Source organism: Spermophilus citellus (assembly GCF_964194105.1).
Source record: "Spermophilus citellus genome assembly, chromosome: 17".
Lineage (NCBI taxonomy): Eukaryota > Metazoa > Chordata > Mammalia > Rodentia > Sciuridae > Spermophilus > Spermophilus citellus.
In genome coordinates, this window is record NC_138199.1 from 27,518,492 (window position 1) to 27,540,956 (window position 22,465).

The window sequence follows — 22,465 nt, forward strand, 5'->3', positions numbered from 1 at the left end:
CTGTTTCCAAATAAATAATAATAAAAAAAGGTCTGGGGATGTAGCTCAGTGGTAAATTCTCCTGGATTAAATCCCCAGAACTATAAATAAATATAAGTAAATAAATAAGAAGGGCTGGGGATGTAGCTCAGGGGTAGAGTGCCTCTGGGTTCAATTCCCTGTACCACAAAACAAAAAAATACCATATTTCCTAGAAGATTCGAGAACAGGTCGCCTTTGGCCACACTGCAAAGGACCCGGTTCCATTTACCACCAATCCCCAGCCTTCTCTCAAAAAGAAACCTCCAACTCCAGATATCGCGACAGTTTAATCTTCCTGCAGACTAGGCCATAGATATCGCGAGAGTGACTTGTCCAATCACGAGGTTAGATAGCTTCACAAGATGGCGGCGCGCTGGAAGCGTCACATCTGCGTTTCTTGGAGCTTCACGCAGCGGGTGGTAAAATTCTGAGATTTTTACAGGCCCACACCAGGCACAACGTCGGTGAGGAACATCGCTGATAGAGGTGGGTTGCTTAACACTTTGTTTGGGTTTACGATTGTGGGTCACATTGTTAGCACGACCTCTGTAACAACATCCCATGGATCGTTTAGTTTCCTCATTGTCGCGTTCTGGGCTCTTGGGGTATGTTGTCTTCGGGTCTAGAAAGGGAGACCTGGTGCAGGTGGGTGTTTGCGGGCGCGGGGGCGCACTACCATGTTATGAGTGGGTGGGAGGAGTTGAAAGACGGGGTTGAAGTAGGGAAGACCCTTCGGGGCTGATGTTTAGAGAGATCTGAAACTGAGGCGGGAAGACAAATGGAGTGGGTAAGGTGGAAGGAGTAATGTGGAAGGAGTGGAGGAGCTGGAGAACTGGCAGTGGCAGGACAAATGGAAAAAGTCGGATTTATGGGGGAAGGAGAAAAGAGAAAACGGAGCTTAGGATCGAGGTGGAAGGAATCATTTGAGAAGGAATTCGACTTTCTAAAAGCAGAATTTAGTCAAATTTACAAGTTTTCATGTTAAGAAATATGGTAATTGAAGGTTAAGGGTTATGAGTAATCAAGGAAACAGAAGCATGGAAATGAGAAAGAGCAAAGAACGTCTGTGCGTCAGCCTCAATACTACTTCTTTAGTTTTCTGGACTAAAGTAACCCGGGAGAAAAAGTTCCAGCCCTTGGGCTGAGCTTTTTTTTGACACTCAAGATGGGGAAGGGACTGCCAACTCATTAAGGGTAACCTGGACAGTGAAAAGAATTTCATCGATCGATCTTTCTTTTTCTCCCATTGTTCTTTGAATCAACAAATAATTAAGTGCCTGCTCTCTTAGGCCCTGTTTTAGGTTCTGGGATATCATAGTGAACAAAGCAGACAAAATATTTTTCTTCATGAAGTTTATTGGCATAAGCAAAATAAATGTCTAAAGGGTAAATTCTATGTAGAAGGCTACAGTTAGAAAGTAAAATAAAAGCTAGGAAGTAAAATAAGATGCATTCATTCACTGCACATTTAAATGGGGTACTTAGGAAAGTTGTCAATGAGAAGTTGACATTTGACTAAAGACCTGAATAAGATGAGGGTACTTTCAGTGTATATATTTCTGGGGGAAGAACAGTCCAGGCACACTGACAGCAAGTGCAAAAGCCCTAGGGGCATGAGTGTGCTAGACTTGATAGAAAATAGCAAGAAGACCAATGTGGCTTCTGTGTTCTAGAGTAGAATAAGCCTGGAAAAGTAGATTAAAGTGGGGAGTGACAATGCTGATGCCAGGTAAGAGTTGACACCTAGGCTGGGGTTGTAGCTCAGACACATAAAAATAAATAAAATACAGTATCATGTCCATAAAAAAGAGTTGACACCTAACTAAACTTTAAGAAATAGATATATTTAGCTTAAAATCCAGTGTTCTTGTTAGGAGGGTGGGTAGCAAAGAACCAGCTTTATTGACTCATTTTGCATCTGTTCTGACCAGAATTAACTAGTGCAGGAAATGAACTGAATTTGTTACATTTTAATTAACTTGGTCATATGTAACCTCTTTGACATTTGTTTCACACATGTTCAGAGTGTTATGTCAGCTATGTAGTCTTAAGTATCTTTTATTTTCTGAAATAGGGTCTTGCTGAGTTTCTTAGGGCTCACTAAGTTGCTGAGGCAGGCTTTGAATTTGTGGTCCTCCTTCCTCATGTGTACACACACACACAAATGTGCCCATACTTTTTGTACAAATCATTTGTATAATCATTTGTCTGTTGATGGACACTTGAGTTGTTGCCACCATTTTGCCATTGTGAATAATGCTCCTTTGACCATTGATGTACATTTGTGTTCCTGCACTCAATTCTTTAGGGGATATACCTAGGAGTGTAAAATTACTAAATATGGTACTTCTCTCTTTTTTTCTTTTTTATTTTTTTAGATGGGGAATTGAACCCTGGAGTGTTTAACCTCTTAGCACATCCACAGACTTTTTTATATTTTACTTTGAGACAGGGTCATTAAGTTGGTTAGAGTTTTGCTAAGTTGCTGATGCTGACTTTGAACTTGCCATCCTCCTGTTTTAGCCTACTGAGCTGCTGGGATTATAGGTATGTGCCACTGTGCCCAGCAATATGGTAATTCTTGTTGAGTTTTTTTTTTCCTCCCAAAACCCCCACAAATCCGTTTTTAGTTCTTTACTTTTCATTAGTTTAAATTCTTGAAGGATACAACATCACATAACTTCTGTGCCCAGTGGCCTTAGAAAGTTTGCTTTGGAATGTAGCATGAACCATGTCATTGTTTCCATGGGCACAAGCTACCTTTCCCCAGGTACTCTGGTTTTCTTCAGTTTGCCACCAAAAGTTACTTTGTTGTTTTTTGCCTTGTATATGCAAGCATATCTCTAGCCTTATTAGAATTCAGTTTCATCTCTAGAGTAAATACCTTCAGTTTTAAGAAGAGCTGGGTGTTCCCTTTGGTTCTGGGAACTCCGCTTACAGCCAGCACCCCAGGCTTCCAAACTTTTTGAAGTCCTGTTCTCAGTAGGGCTACACCGGCTCCAAGATGGCAAGAAGAGTATATGTTTAACTTATTTTTTTCTTTTTTAGCAGTGCTTGAGGCCTATGTTTAACTTTTATTTATTTTATTTATTTTTTTGCAGTACCAGGGATTGAACTTAGAGAGTCTTTATCACTGAGCCACATCCCCAGTAGTTTTATATTTTATTTTATTTTATTTTTTAAATTTTTTTATTAGTTGCTCAAAACATTACAATGAACTTGATATATCATACATTTGATTCAAATGGGGTACCATGAACCGAAGGATCTTTATATTTTATTTTTGAGATAAGGTCTTCTAAATTGCTTAGGGCTTCCATTAAGTTGCTGAGGCTGGCTTCGAATTTACCATCCTCTTGCTTCAGACTCTGGAGCTGCTGGGATTACAGGTGTGTGCCACTGTACTAAGCCTGTGTTTAACTTTTTAAAGAATCACTCAACTCTTTTTTTCCATAGCAGCTGTACCATTCTGTTATTTTCCTACCAGTAATGCATGAGGGCTCCAGTTTCTGCACATCCTTGCAAACACTTGTTTTCTGATTTTGTTTATAATAGCTATCCCAATGGATGTGAAGTGATATCTCCTTCTGGTTTTGATTTGTATTGCTCTAATGACTAATAGTGTTGTGCATCTTTTCATGTGCTTACTGTGTACATTTTCAAAATGTAATTTCTACTTCCTGAGTTGACTGGAAAAGACATGTTGGCTGTAACTGTTGACTTGGCTTCCATGACTTTCCCCATTATTGTTTTTCAACTAAATATGCTGATCTTTTACCTTTTTTCCCCCCTATAGATGGCGCCAATTAAATCAATGCACGAAAGAAATAGATACAAGGACATACCTCCTGACTTTGCATATCTGGCATCCAAATACCCAGATTTTAAGCAGCATGTTCAGATAAATCTGAATGGAAGAGTAAGGTAGGTAACAGATGAAAAGTCATTAATACTGCATCATTTCTGTGTGATCTGAATGGACATTATGTAATGGAAAACAAGCTAGACTGATAGAAGTAGACATTTCATTAAATATTTCCTGTGATCTTGGATAGTCACTTAACCTCCCTGGGTCGCAATTTTTTTTTTTTTTTTTTGTACTGGGGATTTAACCCAGGGAGTTATATCACTGACCTACTTCCTTAGTCTTTTTTTCCCTCTATTTTTTATTTTGAGACAAGGTCTCACTAAGTTGCTGAGGGTCTCGCTAAATTGCCAGGGCCAACCTCAAACTTGTGACCTTTCTTCCTCAACCTCCTGAATGACTATAGGCCTGAGGGATTACAGGTCTGCACCACTGTGCCTGGCCTCGTTTTATTTATTTATTTTTTTAAACCTGTGAAATGAAAGGATTGAGCCTGATGTGTTTGGACTTTCTTTTTTTTTTAATATTTATTTTTTTAGTTTTTGGTGGACACAACATCTTTGTTTGTATGTGGTGCTGAGGATCGAACCCAGGCCGTACGCATGCCAGGCGAGCGCGCTACTGCTTGAGCCACATCCCCAGCCCTGTGTTTGGACTTTCTTTTGGGTTAAAAAATTTTTTTGTTGTTGTTGTCAAAATTATTGTATGCAGAGATCCCAGAGTGATTACAGAGGCTAGGATTGTAGTCTGTGATCTAAAACTTGGTGATTGGCGAGAGTCTAAAGGCCTTATTTTGGGAAGTGTATGTTTGGGCTGGGGATATAGTTCAGTTGGTAGAGTGCTTGCCTTGCATGTATAAGGCCCTGGGTTCAATCCCCAGCACCACAAAAAAAGAAAAAAGAAAAGAAGTGTATGTTTATTTTATCAGAGTTAGAAAAATAATAACCATAATATCAAAACTGAGTTCATAGATATTTTTCTTAAAATGTTGCTACATTTAAGTTAAAAGGTTAATTAAAAAGTAGTGTTTTAAGTAGTGTTTGTTTTTTTTTTTTTTTTAAACTAGGGATTGAACCCAGGGGTGCTCTGCCAGTCCTCTTTATTTTTATGTTGATAAGAGGATCTTGCTAAGTCCAATGGCTGGGATTGAATTTATGGTCTTCCTGCCTCAGCTTCTCAAATTGCTGGTATTACAGGTGTATGCCACTATAGGTGGTAAAAGGTTAATTTTTGAAAATTAAAAAAATATGTCGGGTGAGCTCAGTGGTAGGACACTTACCTAGCATGTGTGAGGCCCTGAGTTTAATCCCCAGTACTGGGTAGGCAGCTACTCAGAGATTGAGACTGGAAGATCACAAGTTCAAGGACAGCCTGAGCAACTTAGTGAGACCCCACTTGATAATAAAATAAAAAGGTCCGGGGATGTAACTCAATGGTAGAGTATTTGCCTTGTATGTGGGAAGCCCTGGGTTCAATCTCCTATAAAATGACCGCCACCAAACAACAAAATCCCCAGCAACATCCCCCCCAAAAAGAAAAAAAATGTATGGGTGCCTTAGGAAATGGCAAAAATTATGAAAATTATGATAAAGCATATAAGGTATGTAATGATATGTGTACTGTATGCATGAAAAGGAGTTATCTCTGTGTTCCCAAATTCTGTGGCACTTATTAAGGGACTTTCTGCAAAGTGTTGTTCTTCACCTTTGGGGAGAAAGAGAAGCAGGGTTTTGTTTTGTGCGTTTTTTTTTTTTTTTTTTTTTAAGTACCAGGGATTGAACCCAGGGGCGCTTAACCATTGAACCACATCCTCAGCCCTTTTAAAATTTTTATTTAGAAAAAGGATCTCATTAAGTTGCTTAGGGCCTCATAAGTTGCTGAGGCTGGCCTTGAATTTGCAGTCCTCCTGCCTCAGTCTCAAACTGCTGGGATTACAGGCATGTGCTATCATGCCCAGTTGGAGCAGGGGCTTTGAAGAGAAGAGGGAAGGTAAAGCAAAATAGGATCACAGAGCTTGAGGCATTTTGCTGACCTCTTTACTCCAAGCACTGTCCTTGTGGCTTTAAAAATGGAGGCCCTAGAGTGGGTCTTAACATGGGAGCCCAGATACTCTTTTTTTATTTTATTTTATTTACTTATTTTCATGTGGTGCTGAGGATTGAACCGGGTGTCTCACACATGCGAGGCAAGCGTTCTGCCACTGAGACACAATCCCAGCCCCATGTACTCTTAAAATCATGTTATTGTTTTTTTTTTTTTTTTTTTAAAGGGGGGGGGAGAGAGAGAGAGAGAGAATTTTTTTAATATTTATTTTTTAGTTCTCGGCGGACACAACATCTTTGTTGGTATGTGGTGCTGAGGATCGAACCCGGGCCGCACGCATGCCAGGCGAGCGTGCTACCGCTTTAGCCACATCCCCAGCCCATGTTATTGTTTTTTTTTTTTAATATTTATTTTTTAATTGTAGCTGGACACAATGCCTTTATTTTATTCATTTATTTTTACGTGGGGCTGAGGATTGAACCCAGGGCCTCGCACATGCTAGGCAAGCGCAAGTGCTCTACTGCTGAGCCATGATCTCAGCCCCCATGTTAATGTTTTTAAAAAATAGGTTTATGTTATTTTTTCTGGGAGATAATTGATTCTTAGCGTTCATCAGATTCCCAGCAGTATCTGATACCCAGATCTCTAGCATATACATAGGTTGAGAGCAAATGCCTTAGAACTGTGGTTGCCAAGCTTTTATGATCACCTACTCTGCTCAGTTTATTAAAAAAAAAAAAAATTGGGCTGAGGATGTGGCTCAAGCGGTAGCGCGATCGCCTGGCATGCAGCGCGGCCCGGGTTCGATCCTCAGCACCACATATAAACAAAGATGTTGTGTCCGCCGAAAACTAAAAAATAAATATTAAAAATTCTCTCTCTCTCCCCCTCTTTCACTCTCTCTTTAAAAAAAATATTAAAAAAAAAATTGAGCATAGCTGATATGTGAATGCTTGTACTAAATACTACTGCTATGTAAGCACATTTGAAAACATGCTTTTTTAAAAAAATAGTTTTTAGTTTTAGGTGGACACAATATCTTTATTTTTGTATGTGGTGCTGAGGATCAAACCCAGTGCCTCACGCATACTAGGTGAGCGCTCTACCTCTGAGCCACAACCCCAGCCCTGAAAGCATACTTTAAAACAGAAATTGAAAATATATTTAAATGGAAATTATAATATTTTCTTTGCTTTTGTCCTTTACTTTGGAGATCACTTCAAAGGGAATGAATTGGCATTTTTCTTTGTTTATAACATCCCTACCATTGTTCTTCAACCTTTTGTTCATAATTATGTGTGCAAGTGTTCTATTATTGTAACAGATATCTGAGATAAATCAACTTATAAAGAGCAGTGCATTGCCAGGTGAAGTGGTGCATGCTTTTTTTTTTTTTTTTTTTTGAGAGAGAGTGAGAGAGGAGAGAGAGAAAGAGAGAATTTTTTTTTTTTTTAATATTTATTTTTTAGTTCTCGGTGGACACAACATCTTTGTTTGTATGTGGTGCTGAGGCTCGAACCCGGGCCGCACGCATGCCAGGCTAGCGCGCTACTGCTTGAGCCACATCCCCAGCCCCGAGACAGAGAATTTTTAATATTTATTTTTTAGTTCTCGGTGGACGCAACATCTTTGTTGGTATGTGGTGCTGAGGATCGAACCCCGGGCCGTACGCATGCCAGGCGAGCGCGCTACCGCTTGAGCCACATCCCCAGCCCCAGGTGGTACACGCTTTTAATCCCAGCAGCTTGGGAGGCTGATGCAGGAGAACTACAAGTTCAAAGCCAGTCTCAGCAATATAGCAAGGCCCTTAGCAACTTAGGGAGACCCTGTCTCTAAATAAAATATAAAAAAAGGGCTGGGGGTGTGGCTCAGTAGTTAAGTGCCTGTGGGTTCAATTCCCAGTGGCCCCCCCAAAAAAAAAAAGAAACCCCGAAAAATAGTGTATCGTGTCTGGGAGCATGTGATGGGGCAAAGCTACTCACCTCATAGCCACTGGGATGTGAAAGAGAAAGAGAGAGAAAAGGGCCAGAGTCTCATAGTCTTCTTGGCAGGCTCACCCCTAATCACCTAAAATCTCCCACTAGATCCTTCCTCATAAGATTCTCTGACCTCTCAGTTCCCTGACCTCCCAGCTGAGGAGCAAACTTTTATATATAGGGCCTTTTGGAACATTATAGATCTAAGTTATAGCATACATAATGTATGTGAATATTTATTTTTCCTAGTAACTTTGGGGAAGATACAACGTTTTGTTTTTTCTCTATACCTACTATTATAGTTAATAAATTATTTAACTAAAATCTATTGATTAGCCACATTGTGTTCAGTGCTAGGAAAACTGTAATAAACTACAAAGATACATTGCCATATTTGGAGTTTACATACTAATGGGAAAAGTGGACAAATACATAAGCAATACTTTCAGTGTGGCAGAATCTGTGAAGTGTACAGTGTACTCACATAGAAGGAAGATCTGACCCCAACTTTGGAAAATAGAGAATGATTTGAAACAGAAATGGCATCCTGGTTGTGTTCTGAAGAATAAGTAAGTGTAGGCCAGGTGATGGGGCTCAAGCGGTAACGCGCTCTCCTGGCATTCGCGGGGCGCTGGGTTTGATCCTCAGCATCACATAAAAATAAAATTATAATGTTGTGTCAACTGAAAACTGAAAAATAAATATTAAAAAATTCTCTCTCTCAAAAAAAAAAAAAAAAAAGAATAGTGTTCCAAGCAGAAGGAGCAGCATGTGCACGGAGCTCTGAGTAGTAGGGGAACTAAAAAGTTGAGCATGCTCAGAGTGTAGTGGACAAGAGAGATGAGGCTGGGAGGATTATACTTAGAGACCTTAATAAGTCCCATTAAGGAGTTTGGAATGTATCCTAAGAATGTGTAACAGTTACCATCCCCATCCTTCTCCCTTAGTTTTAAAGCAGGGGAGTAATATAATCAGAATTTTGTTTAAACATATATATTCTAGGGGCATTGTGGAGGACAGATGCAGGGAGAATTAAAATGGGATAGAGAGGTAGGTAGGAAATGGTTTTAGTAACACAGTAGGTATATTGGTAGCCCGGCCAGGTAGAGACAGTCGGGATGCAAATCTGGGTGAGAGAAATTCATGAATAGAATTGGTAAGACATGATGTAAATTTAAGAGAACAGAAGAGCTAAGTGTGGTATTGGGGTTCCATCTTAGCAAGAAGATAGATGGTTGTGGCATTTACTGGAGTATATAACCAACGAGGGAGGAAATGGTTTTAGGGAGATGATATTTTCAGTTTTGGATACATTGGATCTCAAAAGTCTATGAAATAACTCAAATGGAATATTTTATAGTAAATAAAAAAAATAGAAGTCTAAAGAGAAGGACACAGTGTGATGGAGGGATGATTTTTAAGCTGAATACCAGAGATTGAATGGAAGTGGGGAAAGAATTCCAAGTGTAGAAAATAGGCATGGTAAGTTTGGAGAATTTTGTGTAGATGTGGCTTAAGGAGACATAGGATAGCAGGTTGAGGAATAACAGAAGGTGGGAATGAAAGGAAACAAAGATCACAGGTTACAAAGAGCCTTTCATAGCATGCCAGTTAGAATGGACTTGATTCCTCAGACCTTAAGGAGCCAGAGGAAGGTTTCTACTTTCTAGTTCTCCAAATTAAACCCAGGCCTTCACATGTGCTGTAAGTACTCTACCACTGAGCCACCTTCTCAGCTCTTGAGGGCTTTTAAGTTGAAATATAAGTTGGGCACAGTGGTGCATGCCTGTATTTCCAGCAGCTGGGGAGGCTGAGGCAAGAGGATTGCAATTTTGACTCCAGCCTCAGCAATTTAGGAGGCCCTAAGCAATTTAGCAAGACCCTGTCTCAAAGTAAAAAATAAAAAAGGGCTAAAGGGGCTGGGATTGTAGTTTAGTGGTAGAGTGCTTGCCTTGCACGCGGGAGGCCCTGCCTGGGTTCGATCCTCAGCACCATATAAAAATAAAGATATTGTGTCCATCTACAAGTAAAAAAAAAAAAATTTAAAAATGGGGGTGGTGCTTAGGATGTGGCTCAGTGGTTATGTGCCCCTGGATTCAATCTCCAGTACAAAAAAAAGGATTAAATATATATATATATTTTTTTATTTTTTATTTTATTTTTTTTAAAGAGAGAGAATTTTTTTTTAAGAGAGAGAGAGAGAGAGAGAGAAAGAGAGAAGAGAATTTTTTATTTTTAATATTTATCTTTTAGTTCTCCGCGGACACAACATCTTTGTTGGTATGTGGTGCTGAGGATCGAACCCGGGCCGCACGCACTCCAGGCAAGCGCGCTACCAGTTGAGCCACTTCCCCAGCCCCGAGAATTTTTTTTTTAATATTTATTTTTTAGTTCTCGGCAGACACAACATCTTTGTTTGTATGTGGTGCTGAGCCACATCCCCAGCCCTATTTATTTTATTTATATATTTATGTATGTATATGTTTTAATCACTAAGAGAAGACCAAATAGATCTGTTAGCACAACATATCTAAATGGATTAAAGGTACCTGACAAATAATGTTAAAATCAATGAATATCAAATATCAACAAATATTTGTTGAGTTCATGAGAATAATTCCTCTATTAAACATGATACTCCTGAGTGAGTGGTTCAGGCCTGTAATCCCAATGACTTAGGAGGCTGAGGTAGGAGGATTGTGAGTTTAAAGCCAGCCTCAGCAATTTAGCAAGGCCCTAAGCAACTTAACGAGACTCTGTCTCTAAAATATAAAAAATGGGGGCTGGGGATGTGGCTCAAGCAGTAGTGCTCTTTTTTTTTTTTAAAAGAGAGAGTGAGAGAGAGAGGGGGACAGAGAGAGAGAGAGAATTTTAATATTTATTTATTTTTTCTTAGTTCTCGGCGGACACAACATCTTTATATGTGGTGCTGAGGATCGAACCCGGGCCGCACGCATGCAAGGCGAGCGTGCTACCGCTTGAGCCACATCCCCAGCCCAGCAGTAGTGCTCTTGCCTGGCATGTGTGTGGCCCGGGTTCGATCCTCAGCACCACATACAAACAAAGATGTTGTGTCTGCTGAAAACTAAAAAAATAAATTAAAAAAAAATATAAAAAAGGGTTGGGGATGTGGCTCAGTGATTAAGTATTCCTGGGTTCAGTTTCTAGAACCAAAAAATAAACAACAACAACAACAACAACTCCACAACAATATATCATACCATATACAAATGATATACTGTATTAGTCCTTCTTGTGCTGTTGTAATAGAATACTTGAGATTGGGTAATTTATAAAGAATAGAAATTTATTTCTCAAAGTTCAAGAGGCTGGTAAGTCCAAGATCAAGGCCCCAGCATTTGATGAGTGCCTTCTTACGTAGTGGAAGATAGGAGGGGGCAAACCCACCTGAGCAAGTTCTTTTTATAGTTGGTTTAATTGTTGATGAGGTCTGGGCATGGTGGTACATGCCTGTCATCTCAGCAGCTTGGGAGGCTAAAACAGGAAGATCTTGAGTTCAAAGCCAGCCTCAGTAAAAGGGAGGCACTAAGCAATTCAGTGAGACCCTGTCTCTAAATAAAATACAAAATAGGATTGGGGATGGGGCTCAGTGGTTGCCCCTGAGTTCAATTCCTGGTATACCGCCTCCGTCTCCCCCCAAAAAATTGGTGATAGAGGCAGAGCCCTAGTGACCTAAATGCTTGCTCTTAGTTCCTGCTTCCCAACATTGTTGAGTTAGGGATTAAGTTTCTAACACATGAGTTTTGGGAGATACATGCAGACCATTAGCACATATCTAAGCACTATTATAGAAAAATAAAAAATAAAAGGATGATAAATATATACTAGGTTAATTAAAGTTCTTTAAGTCAATAAAGTAGAATAGAAGGCAGAAAAGTACCAGATTAGAAAAAGAGTGAGGGGGCTGGGGTTGTGGCTCATTGGTAGAGTGCTTGCCTAACACATGTGACTCACTGGGTTTGATCCTCAGCACCCCATAAAGGTATTAAAAAAAAGGAAAATGAGGGTGAGTTTATATCAATAAAAAAATGCTGATAAGGATGTGGAGAAAAAGGAACCCTTACATTCTGTTTAAAGGAATATAAGTTATGGAACAGGCACTATGAAAAACAATATAGAGGTTGTTCAGAAAATTAGAAATAGAGCTACCATTAGATCTAGTTATCTTATTCCTTGGTATGTATCTGAAAGAAATGAAGTCAGCATATGAAAGATAGCTGCATACCAATGATTGTTGCAGCACCACTCATAATAACTAAGATATGGAACCAGCCCAGGTGCCTGTCAACAGATGAATGGATAAAGAAAATATGGTATATATACACAATGGAATATTGTTCATCCATAAAGAAGAATGGAATGTAGGAAAATGGATGGAAATAGACCGAGTCATGTTAAGTAGAACAAACCAGATACAGAAGAGTGGTTATCTCATGTTTTCTCTCATGTGGAAACTAAAAACAAACAAAACAAGAACTGAAAGTAGAAAAGGGATTATTAGGGACTGAGAAGGGGCCTGGGGATGGGAAGAGAGAAGAGACAGAAAGTAAAAGGGTAGATGGATAGGATCAGCACACAATGTTTTGCACACGTGGAAATATCAGTGTTAATAATTATAATAAAGAATTTTAGTAACATTAAAAAGAAGACTTTTAGTATTTTGAAAAATATAATGTAGAAGTATCTTTTAAAATGTGTTTGAATCTAGGTATGATGGAACACATTTATAATCTCATCAACTCGGGGAAACTGAGGCAGAAGGATCCCAAGTTCAAGGCCAACCTGGGGAACTTAGTGAGACCCTTTCTCAAAATAAAATAATTAAAAGGACACAGGGGGTTGGGGTTGTAGCTCAGTGGCAGAGTGCTTGCTTAACATGTGTGAGACACTGTTAATCCTCAGCATTCACCTAAAAATAAATAAATAAAATAAAGGCATTCTGTCCATTTACAACTACAAAAAAGAAGGACTGTGGATGTAGCTCAGTGGGTAGAGCACCCCTGAATTCAGTCCCTAGTTCTGAGGAGGGGGATAAAAAATACATGTTTTACATAAATACACATAATTAAAATATGTTTGATATTATTCATAGATATTTTCCTCTTACATTTCTTACCAAATAGAAATGAACAGAGGAATGACTTACATACTTTCAAGAGTATCCACAAATACTTCAAAAACAAATATATAAAAATACTTTTTGTATGCTGTCTTCTTTATAAGAAAGAGTTAAAATCTTTAACCTATTATTTAGAACTTCATTTTTTTTCTTTTGTTTTAGCCCTGAGATGGGATCTCATTGTGTTGGCCAGGCTAATCTTTTTTTTTTTTTTTTAACACAATATCTTTATTTTGTTTATTTATTTTGATGTGGTGCTGAGGATTGAACCCAGTGCCTCACACGTGCAAGGCAAGCGCTCTGCCACTGAGCCACAACCCCAGCCCAGGCTGGTCTTGATACATTGGACTTGAGTTATTTCTTGCCTTCCTGCCTCAACCTCCCAAGTGCTGGGACTGTAGATGCACTTCAATGTGTGGCTTACAACTTCACTTTTAATGGACTCATTGACAAAAACAAAATTTTCATAGGCTTTTTTTTTTTTTTTTTCCTTTTGGTACTATGAATTAGACTTCATCAATGAGCTACATCCACAGTCCTTTTTATTTGTTATTTTATAGAGACAGGGTCTCACTAAATTACTTAGGGGCTTACTGAGTTGCCCATGATGGCCTCAAACTTGTAATCCTTCTGCCTTAGCCTCTTGAGTAGATAGAATTATAAGGAGTGTTGCCACAGTACCTGGCTATTAATGGATTATTATTTTATTTTATTTTATTTTATTTTTTGGGTACTGGGAATTGAACTCAGATGTGCTTTACCACTGAGCTATATTCCCAGCGCCCTCTCGCGCGCTCTCTTTTTTTTTTGTGGAGCTGAGGATTGAATCCAGGGCTTTGTGTATGTGAGGCAAGTACTCTACCAACTGAGCATTATATCCCCAGCCCATTTCCCAGCTTTTTATTTTTTATTTTAAGACAGGGTGTCACCAGGTTGCTTAGGGCCTCACTAAATTGCTGAGGTTGGTTTTGAAATTTTGTTTCTCCTACCTCAGCTTCTCAAGCCATTGGGATTACAGGTTGTGCTTCCATGCCTGGCTAGATTTTTAAGTATACAATCCACTATGTTTTTATAACCACAGTAGGGTACAGCAGATCTCTAGAACTTAACTCATCTTGTATAACTAAAAATTTTTACTTGTTGTTTAGTAATCTTCTATGTTCTTACTGCCCCCACACTATTCTTTTCTTTGCTTCTGGAACTCTATTTTAGGTGTTTCATGTAATTGAAATCATATGGTTATTTATTTGTTCCTCTGTCACTGACTTATTTCACTTAGCATGTCTTCAAAGTTTATACATGTTATTGTATATTGCAGAATTTTGTTTTAAGACTGGATAATACTAATATTCCAGTGTATGTACATACCATAATTCATATTATCTGTTCATCTGTTGATGCACCTGTATTTCATCCACCACTTGACTATTTTGAATAGTGCTACAGTGAGCATAGATATGCTGATATCTCAGAGAGCCTAATTTCAGTTCTTTTGGGAGAAGTGAGATTGCTGGCTCATGTTAATTCTAAGTTTGATTTTTTGAATTTCAGTAACTTTAAAAAGAAGACTTTTAGTATTTTGAAAAACATAATGTAGAAGTATCTTTTAAAATGTGTTTGAATCTAATGTGTTGATGCACATTTATAATCTCATCAACTCTGGAAACTGAGGCAGAAGGATCCCAAGTTCAAGGCCAACCTCTATACTATTTTCCATAGTGAAACTATTTTTGGGTAACTACTAACAGTATAAAAGCATTTCAGTTTTTCTTTGTCATCACCAACACTTGTTGTCTTTAATTTTTTTGATAATAGCCATCCTGACAGGTGTGAGGTAATATCTTGTTTTGGTTTTGAATTACATTTCGCTGATGAGTAGTAACTTTGAGTATCCTTTCAAGTATGTTGGTCAGATTTGTATGTGTTTGGAGAAATGTTTATTCAAGTTCTTTAGCCATTTAAAAATCAAGTTATTCGGGCTGGGGTTGTAGCTCAGTGGTGGAGTACTTTAGCAGATGTGGGGTACTGGGTTTGATCCTCAGCACCATATAAAAAATAAACAAAATAAAGGTATTGTGTCTATATATAACTAAAAAATATTTTTTAAAAATCAAATAAGTAGTTATTTTCTTTTTGAGTTTTAGGATTTCCTTATTTATTTAGGAAATTAACTCCTTAATCAGATACGGGGTTTACAAATACATTGTATGGGTTGTTTTTCCACCACTGAGCTATACCTCAGCCCTTTTTTTTGTTTGTTTGTTTGGTACTGGGGACTTTGGTACCCAGGAGTGCCTACCCACTGAGTCACATCCCCAGCCCTTTTTAATTTTTCATTATGAGAGAAGTCTTCTATGTCACTTAGGGCCTTGCTAAGTTGCTGAGTCTGGCTTTGAACTTGTGATCCTCCTGCCTCAGGTTCCCAGTAGCTGGGATTATAGACTTGTGCTACTGTGCCCAGCAAGCAAGCATGCATCTATCTATCTATCTATCTATCTGTCTATCTATCTATCTACCTACCTACCTACCTACCTACCTATGCTACTCGTCCAGCATCTATCTATCTATCCATCCATCCTTCCATCCATCCAGGGAAAAGAACACACAAATGTATTACATGCCTAGGGCATGGGAATATTAGACTTCAACATGGTAGAACAGACCTATGATGACTATAGGAGAGAAAATGCTCTTTAGTGTAAATGACCTAGCTGTTCTTAGACATCATCTATCTTCCTGCTCATTTAAGGTTGGAGTTGTTATCTTTGTATTGATAGAATGTTCCTCATATTTATTTATTTATTTTTTAGTTGTAGTTGAACTCAATACCTTTATTTATTTATTTTTATGTGGTGCTGAGGATCGAACCCAGGGCCTTACATGTGCTAGGCAAGCGCTCTACAGCTGAGCCACAACCCCAGCCCCTGTTCCTCATTTTTACAATGGCTTTTTATTTAACTCTGTGAAATGTATGAAAGATGAATCACCAAAATGTAAACTCAAGCTAATTATGGGAAAGGAATACAAGATAAAATCTGAGATCTGAGGTGGGTTGGAGTGACATTTCTTTGCTCAGCTCTTAAGTACTCTCTTAAGGGAATAGTGGGTGTTGTAGATAGTGGAGGTACTTCTATGTCAGCCATCCCATGTACCAGTCTTGAGCGTGCTGTGAGATTTCAGATAATTCTCTTAGTTATACTAAAAAAAGTATAAAAGGATGTAGATTAAATGGTTGTCATAAGGTTAGCAGTAATGCATGTATAGCACATTGTAGGCACTTGCTTAATGATTCTCATTGTTTTTAACCTTGGAATAATTAAGGTGATGAATATTGGTCATGTGATATCTTTTCTTCCCTGCACCTGTCTTTGCTTTGTTCTGATCATATCAGACTCTGCAGTTGGGTTTTAGTTTGTGCTTTTTCATAATAGTAGCTTCATAGGGACATCCTGTATTTTACTTGAATTTCATTAGTTGAGTTTGAAGATGGTGTGACACTTATCTGATTTGTCTAAACCAAAGACCCATTATTGGTGCTTGGGTAACTACCATTTTTAGCACCTCAGTGATGATGCAATAACTAGAAAGCAACATCCGAAGTAGAGTTGGGACTTTGGCCTTTGTTGTTATTAGATTAGGTTCAGTATCTACAGTATTAGAATGGTGGTTGTTTCATCCATGTATAGAAATGTATCCTTCCTCTGGGCATGGTGGTACAAGCCTGTAATTTCAGCCCTTTGGAGGCTGAGGCAAGGTCCAGGTCAGCCTGGAAAAATTAGCAAGACCCTGTCTCAGAATTTAAAAACATTTGGGACGTAACTCAGTGGTAAAGCACCCTTGGGTCAGTCCTCGGTACTGGGGTAAAAAAGGTGTCATTTCAAAAGCCATTTATAAAGTAATACTGTGTTCATCTGCAGGGAAGGAGTCCTGGGGAAACCGGACTTGAGTGTGTTGACAATAGGCTGTTTTGTGAAGCTGGTTGTGTTAAACAAATAACAAAGACTGATGGAATGAATAAATTACTGATTTCCACATGATATCTAATTTTAGTTCCTAGGCCTCCCTGTGATCTTGGAAATGAGAATTAAAAAAAGATCTTGCCTATGTTCAGGATTTTTAGTGTCTCAGGGTGTTAATGTGTCCTAGATATTTAAATAGTGAAGTTGGATGACTAGACTTTGTCCTTCAAAGTCTGACACTAGGATTAATGTATATATTTTTTTAGAAGTAAAGTAAGAACATTTTGCTAACATAGTCTTAAGAATCAGCTCTTCATCAGTTTTCAATTGATGTCTTGTGTATTTTGATGATTAGGGTATAGTTCTTCATTAATAAATTATGTTCATCAGTGAATAGTATAAATATTTTTTGAAAACAAGGGTTGTTTATATAAACAACAACTCTTTGAAGCTTCAGTGAAAACATAATTGTATTGCTGTTTCTCTTGCCCTGAATGTGTCATGAAGCTGTGTGATGGAATGCTCAAGCTGCAGCACTGTCTTTTGGTGATTGCTATCACTGTTGGAAAATCTTGATTTGGTTGTCAACAGAATTGGCCCTCTGTCATAGAAAACAAGTACTCTGGAACCAAGAATCTGTTTTCCTCTTTTTTTGAGTGTGTGGTGCTGTGGTTTGAACCCAGGACCTCATACATACTGGCTCTGTCACAGAGTTACACCCCAGGCCTTTTCAAAATTTTATTTTGAGATAGGGTTTTACTAAGTTGCCCAAGGCTGACTTGAAACTTGGTGATCATCCTGCCTTGGCCTCCCCAGTATGTTTTTAAGAATTTGACTACTTTAGACTCCTCATATAAATGGGATCATGAAGTATTTGTGACTGACTTATTTCAGAGTAATGTCCTCAATATTCATCCACGTTATAGCATATGATAGGATTTTCTTTTTAAAGACTGAATAGTATTAGTATTCCATTGTATGTGTATACATTTTCTTTTTCTTTTTGCAGTACTATGGATTGAACTAAGGGATGCTTCAACCTCTGAGCTACACGCCTAGTCCCTGCCCCCAAACCTGCCTTTTTAAATTGACCTAGGGTCTCACTAAGTTGCCAAGATTGACCTCAAAATTGTAATTCTCCTACCTCAGCCTCTTTAGTCCCTGGGATTACAGGTTTGTGCTACAGTGCCTAGCTGTATGTACAATTTTTAAATTTTCTGATGGACATTTAGATTGCAAAAATTTTTGCAACGAACATAGGTATGTAATGTATCTTATATAAATGTATCTTAGAGATCCTTAAGGGGGGGGTGATGGCCAGCATCTCATTGGGGGGTTCTTCTTGCCCAGGAGAATGTAAGCCACCCTAAAATTTAGAGTCTCAAATAATTAGTGAATAACAAAACGCAAATATTCAGAAGCATATTTACAAACGTGGAACACCTGATAGATCTAGTCCATATAGGCTCTGGAACTAGACAGAAAAGATGTCTCCGATGGTTTATTTAAGGGGGTACAACAAAGTCAGGGATAAGGTTTCAGGGCGGAGTCTTGCTTCCTGATGTCTTGTAGTCAGCAGGTTGATTGACGTCTTGGCAAGTCACACCCATCCCAGCTGCTATGTGGACCACTGCAGAGCAGGATAGAAATTCTTTCACACTGTCCCTGGTCAATTGACCATAAATTATATTCACTGGTCATTCCCAGACACCAAATGTTTCTGTCCACTAGGCTTCCATGTGTGGTGACCCACATGCAACCCATGGGTGGCTCGTGACAGATCTTATTTTCTTTTTTTCCTTCATTTTAAAAACTTGAAGTTGCATATATTTAAGGACACATATATTTATTGGTGTGTGTGAATGTATGTGTGTGTGTTCTTTTTTGTGGTAATGGGGATTTTTATTTTGAGTCAGGGTCATAGTATGTGGTCTTTTGTGACTTTTTCTTGACTTTTAAACATATCTAAGTCTTTCATTAAAAAAATTAATAAAGCCTCTCCATTAATCTACTACTATTACTCCATCTTTCTTCTTTCCTATACAATCCAACTTCTTAAAAGAATTATATGTATGCCGGGTGTGGTGGTACTTACTTGTTGTTTTAGTCAGCTTTTTTGCTGCTGTAGCTAAAGGATCTGACCAGAAAACAACTATAGAGTGGGGAAAAGTGTATTTGAGGGCTCACAATTTCAGAGGTCTTAGTCCATAGAGGGCTGGCTCCATTTCTCAGGGCCTGAGATGAGGCTGAACATCATGGTGGGAGAAGGTGGTGGAGGGAAGCAGCTCATACCATGGTGATGAAGAAGCAGAGAGAGGGTGGGGGCTGGAACTCAGTGGCAGCATGCTTGCCTAGTATGTGAGAGGCACTGGGTTTGATTTTCATCACCTTTATATAAAAATAAAGGTCCATTGACCAAAAAAAAAAAAAAAAAAAAGGAGGGGGAGGAGGAGGAGGAGGAACTATTAAAAAACGTAGGGCTGGGGTTGTGGCTCAGTGGCAGAGTGGTTGCCTTGTATGTGTGAGGCACTGGGTTCAATCCTCAGCACCACATAAAAATAAACAAATAAAATAAAGGTATTCATATTCTCTCCATCTATAACTACAAAAAAAAAAAGAAGAAGAGGAGGAGGAGGAGGAGAAGGAGAAGAAGGAGAGAATCCATTGGCCAGATAAAAATAAATACCCAAAGCCACGCCCCAATTCCTACCTCCTCCAGCTATACCTTACCACTTAGTTACCAGTTAATCCCCATCAAGATTAAATCACTGATTGGGTTAAGACTCTTAAAATCCAGTCATTTCTCCTTTGAACCATCTTGCATTGTCTCACACTTGAGCTTTTGAGGGACACCTCACATCCAAACCATAACACTTGTAATCTCAGAGACTGGGGAGGCTGATGGAAGAGGATCATGAGGTCAAGCCAACTGCAGCAATTTAGTGAGACCCTATCAAAATAAAAAGGGCTGGGGATGACTTTATGGTTAAATGCCCCTGGATTGATCCCTGATACTGCATCCCCTCCCCTCAAAAAGGGAATTATTTGTTTTTATTGTCTCTTTCCCCACCATAATCTTTTAATCTGTAGCTCATTCTGGGTGGTTTCTTCTTTCTCTCTCTTTTCTCCTTTTTTTTTTTTTTTTGTACTAGGAGTGTGATTTTTTTTTTTTTTTAGTTGTAGTTGGACACAGTGCCTTTATTTATTTGTTTTTGTAATTGTAGATGGACATCATGCCTTTATTTATTTTTATTTATTTTTTATTTTTTATTTATTTATTTATTTTTGTGGTGGGGATTGAACCCAGGGCCTTGTGCATGCAAAGCAAGCACTTTACCAACTGAGCTATATCCCCAGCCCCTTTATTTATTTTTAATAGTAGTTTTTTCCTCCTCCTCTTCTTCTTCTTCTTCCTTCTTCTTCTTTCTTCTCTCCTCCTCCTTCTCCTCCTCCTCCTCCTCCCTCCTCCTCCTCCTCCTCCCTCCTCCTCCTCCTCCCTCCTCCTCCTCCTTCTCCTCCTCCTCCTCCTCCTCCTCCTCCCTCCTCCTCCTCCTCCTCCTCCTTCTTCTTTCTTCTTCTTTCTTCTTTCTTTCTTCTTTCTTCTTCTGTTGTCAATGGACCTTTATTTTATATGTGGTGCTGAGAATTGAACTCTGCCTCACACATGCTAGGCAAGCACCCTACCATTGAACCCACAACTCCAGCCCCTCAGTTGACTTTTGAGCAACAGGTTATGCTGCTTCTACTGTTCTCCTTCATGGACACCCTCCTCTTTGTCTTCTCTGATACCATATTGCTCTTGCTTTCCTTGTTATCACTGTGGCCTCCTTTGGTCTCCTTGTAGAGCTTTCTCTATAATGACTGTACGTATAGCTGCTAAAGCATTCCTCAAGGCTTTCTTTAAATTTTTGTTTCCCCCCACTTGGTACTGGGGATTGAATCCAGGGGCACTCTTACTTTGGGGAATAAAATTGTATTGTTCGTTCTAATTATAAGGTACTAGGAATTTGGCCTCTATCTTCCTCTCCAGCATCATCTTGAACTTTGTGCACTTGCTTTGCCCACTGCATTTTAGACATAGAATGTTATGTTCCCTTGCCCCATTTTCTTTCCTGTGTTAATTTTTTTTCTACTCTCAGCTATCTATCTCTGCAGGGAAACCTTGCCTGACCTTCTTAAGACAGATTAATTCATTAACTGGGTCTCATAGCACCTTCTACTTATTTTTTACAGTATTTATCACAGAATTTTACATGTGTATTGGATTCAAAGCTGTCCTTTACCAGACTGTGCTTGCTTATTGCAACTGATAAAAATGTCTGTTGAATGAAGAATGGAATGCATGCCAGCTATCATAACTTCTTAAAAATTCTAACCTACTCTATATAACTCAGGTATATGAAGTAGCAATAAAGAGAGGGAAGCATTTTTATACTTCACCTTTAAAAGTATGGAGTAAGCTGGGAATATAGCTCAGTGGTAAAGTGCTTGCATATCATGTGCAAGGCCCTGGGTTCAATCCCTAGTACTTAAATAAAATAATGAAAATTAAGAAGTCAGCCAAGCTTGGTGGTGCATGCCCGTAATCCCAGGAATTTGGGAGGCTGGAAGCTGGAGGCTGAGGCAGGAAGATAACAAGTTCAAGGTCAGTGTAGGCAACTTAATAAGTTTCTCAGTAACTTAGCAAGACCCTGTCTCAAAATTAAAAATAAAAAGTATTGGGGATGTCACATAGTAGTAAGGTGCCCCTGGGCTCAATCCCCAATACTAAGAAACAAAACCTACAGAGTAACCAAATATACCCATTTTCTTTACATTTCTACTGTTTACAATAGAGGGTCCAACCTGTCAGCCTGTGAGTTGTACAAAATTTAGTTATTATTTACTGACCATATAGATTTTAAGAATAGAAGAAATTTTGTATGAAAATAAAGATTGCTGGTTTTGTTTAAATGTAATAGAGATCTGGCAAAGTGGGCTGGCAAACCCACTTGATGTTAATTAATTACCTTGAAGTGGATGTGGCTATATTCTTTGAAATGGTCATTTGTGTCATCTGGCATGGTACTGCAAAAAGCAGAGTCATTGAGCTGGCTGTGAAAGTCAGGCATGGTGGCACATGCCTGTAATCCTTCCTGCTATAGAGGCTGAGGCAGGAGGTTTGCTGAAACCCTGCCTCAAAGTGAAATATAGAAATGGCTGGGGATATGTATGTAAATCAGTGTAGAGTACCCCTGGGTACAATCATGAGTACTGCCCCCCCCCCAAAAAAAAAATTGACTGCTCATGCCAGGCAAGCACTCTACCGCTGATGTTGGGGATTGAACCCAGAGGCACTTTACCATGGAACTACATCCCTAGACCTTTTTATTTTTCATTTTCAGATAGGGTCTCGCTGAGCTATTGGGGCTGGCCTGGAACTTGCAATTCTCCTGCCTCAGTCTCCCAGGTTGCTGAGATT

The 22,465-nt window shown here is 38.9% G+C and overlaps 1 protein-coding gene across 1 annotated transcript in view; it reads left to right on the forward strand.

Moving 5' to 3' along the window:
* The first annotated feature begins 369 nt into the window (after positions 1–369).
* Positions 370–22,465, forward strand: part of METTL16 (methyltransferase 16, RNA N6-adenosine) — a 69,259-nt gene continuing 47,163 nt past the window's right edge. The window contains exons 1-2 of the mRNA XM_081270838.1: positions 370–507; positions 3,818–3,945. Of these exons, the coding sequence (XP_081126964.1) occupies positions 3,818–3,945 (128 nt within the window). The 5' untranslated portion in view covers positions 370–507. The remainder of the gene's footprint in view (positions 508–3,817; positions 3,946–22,465) is intronic.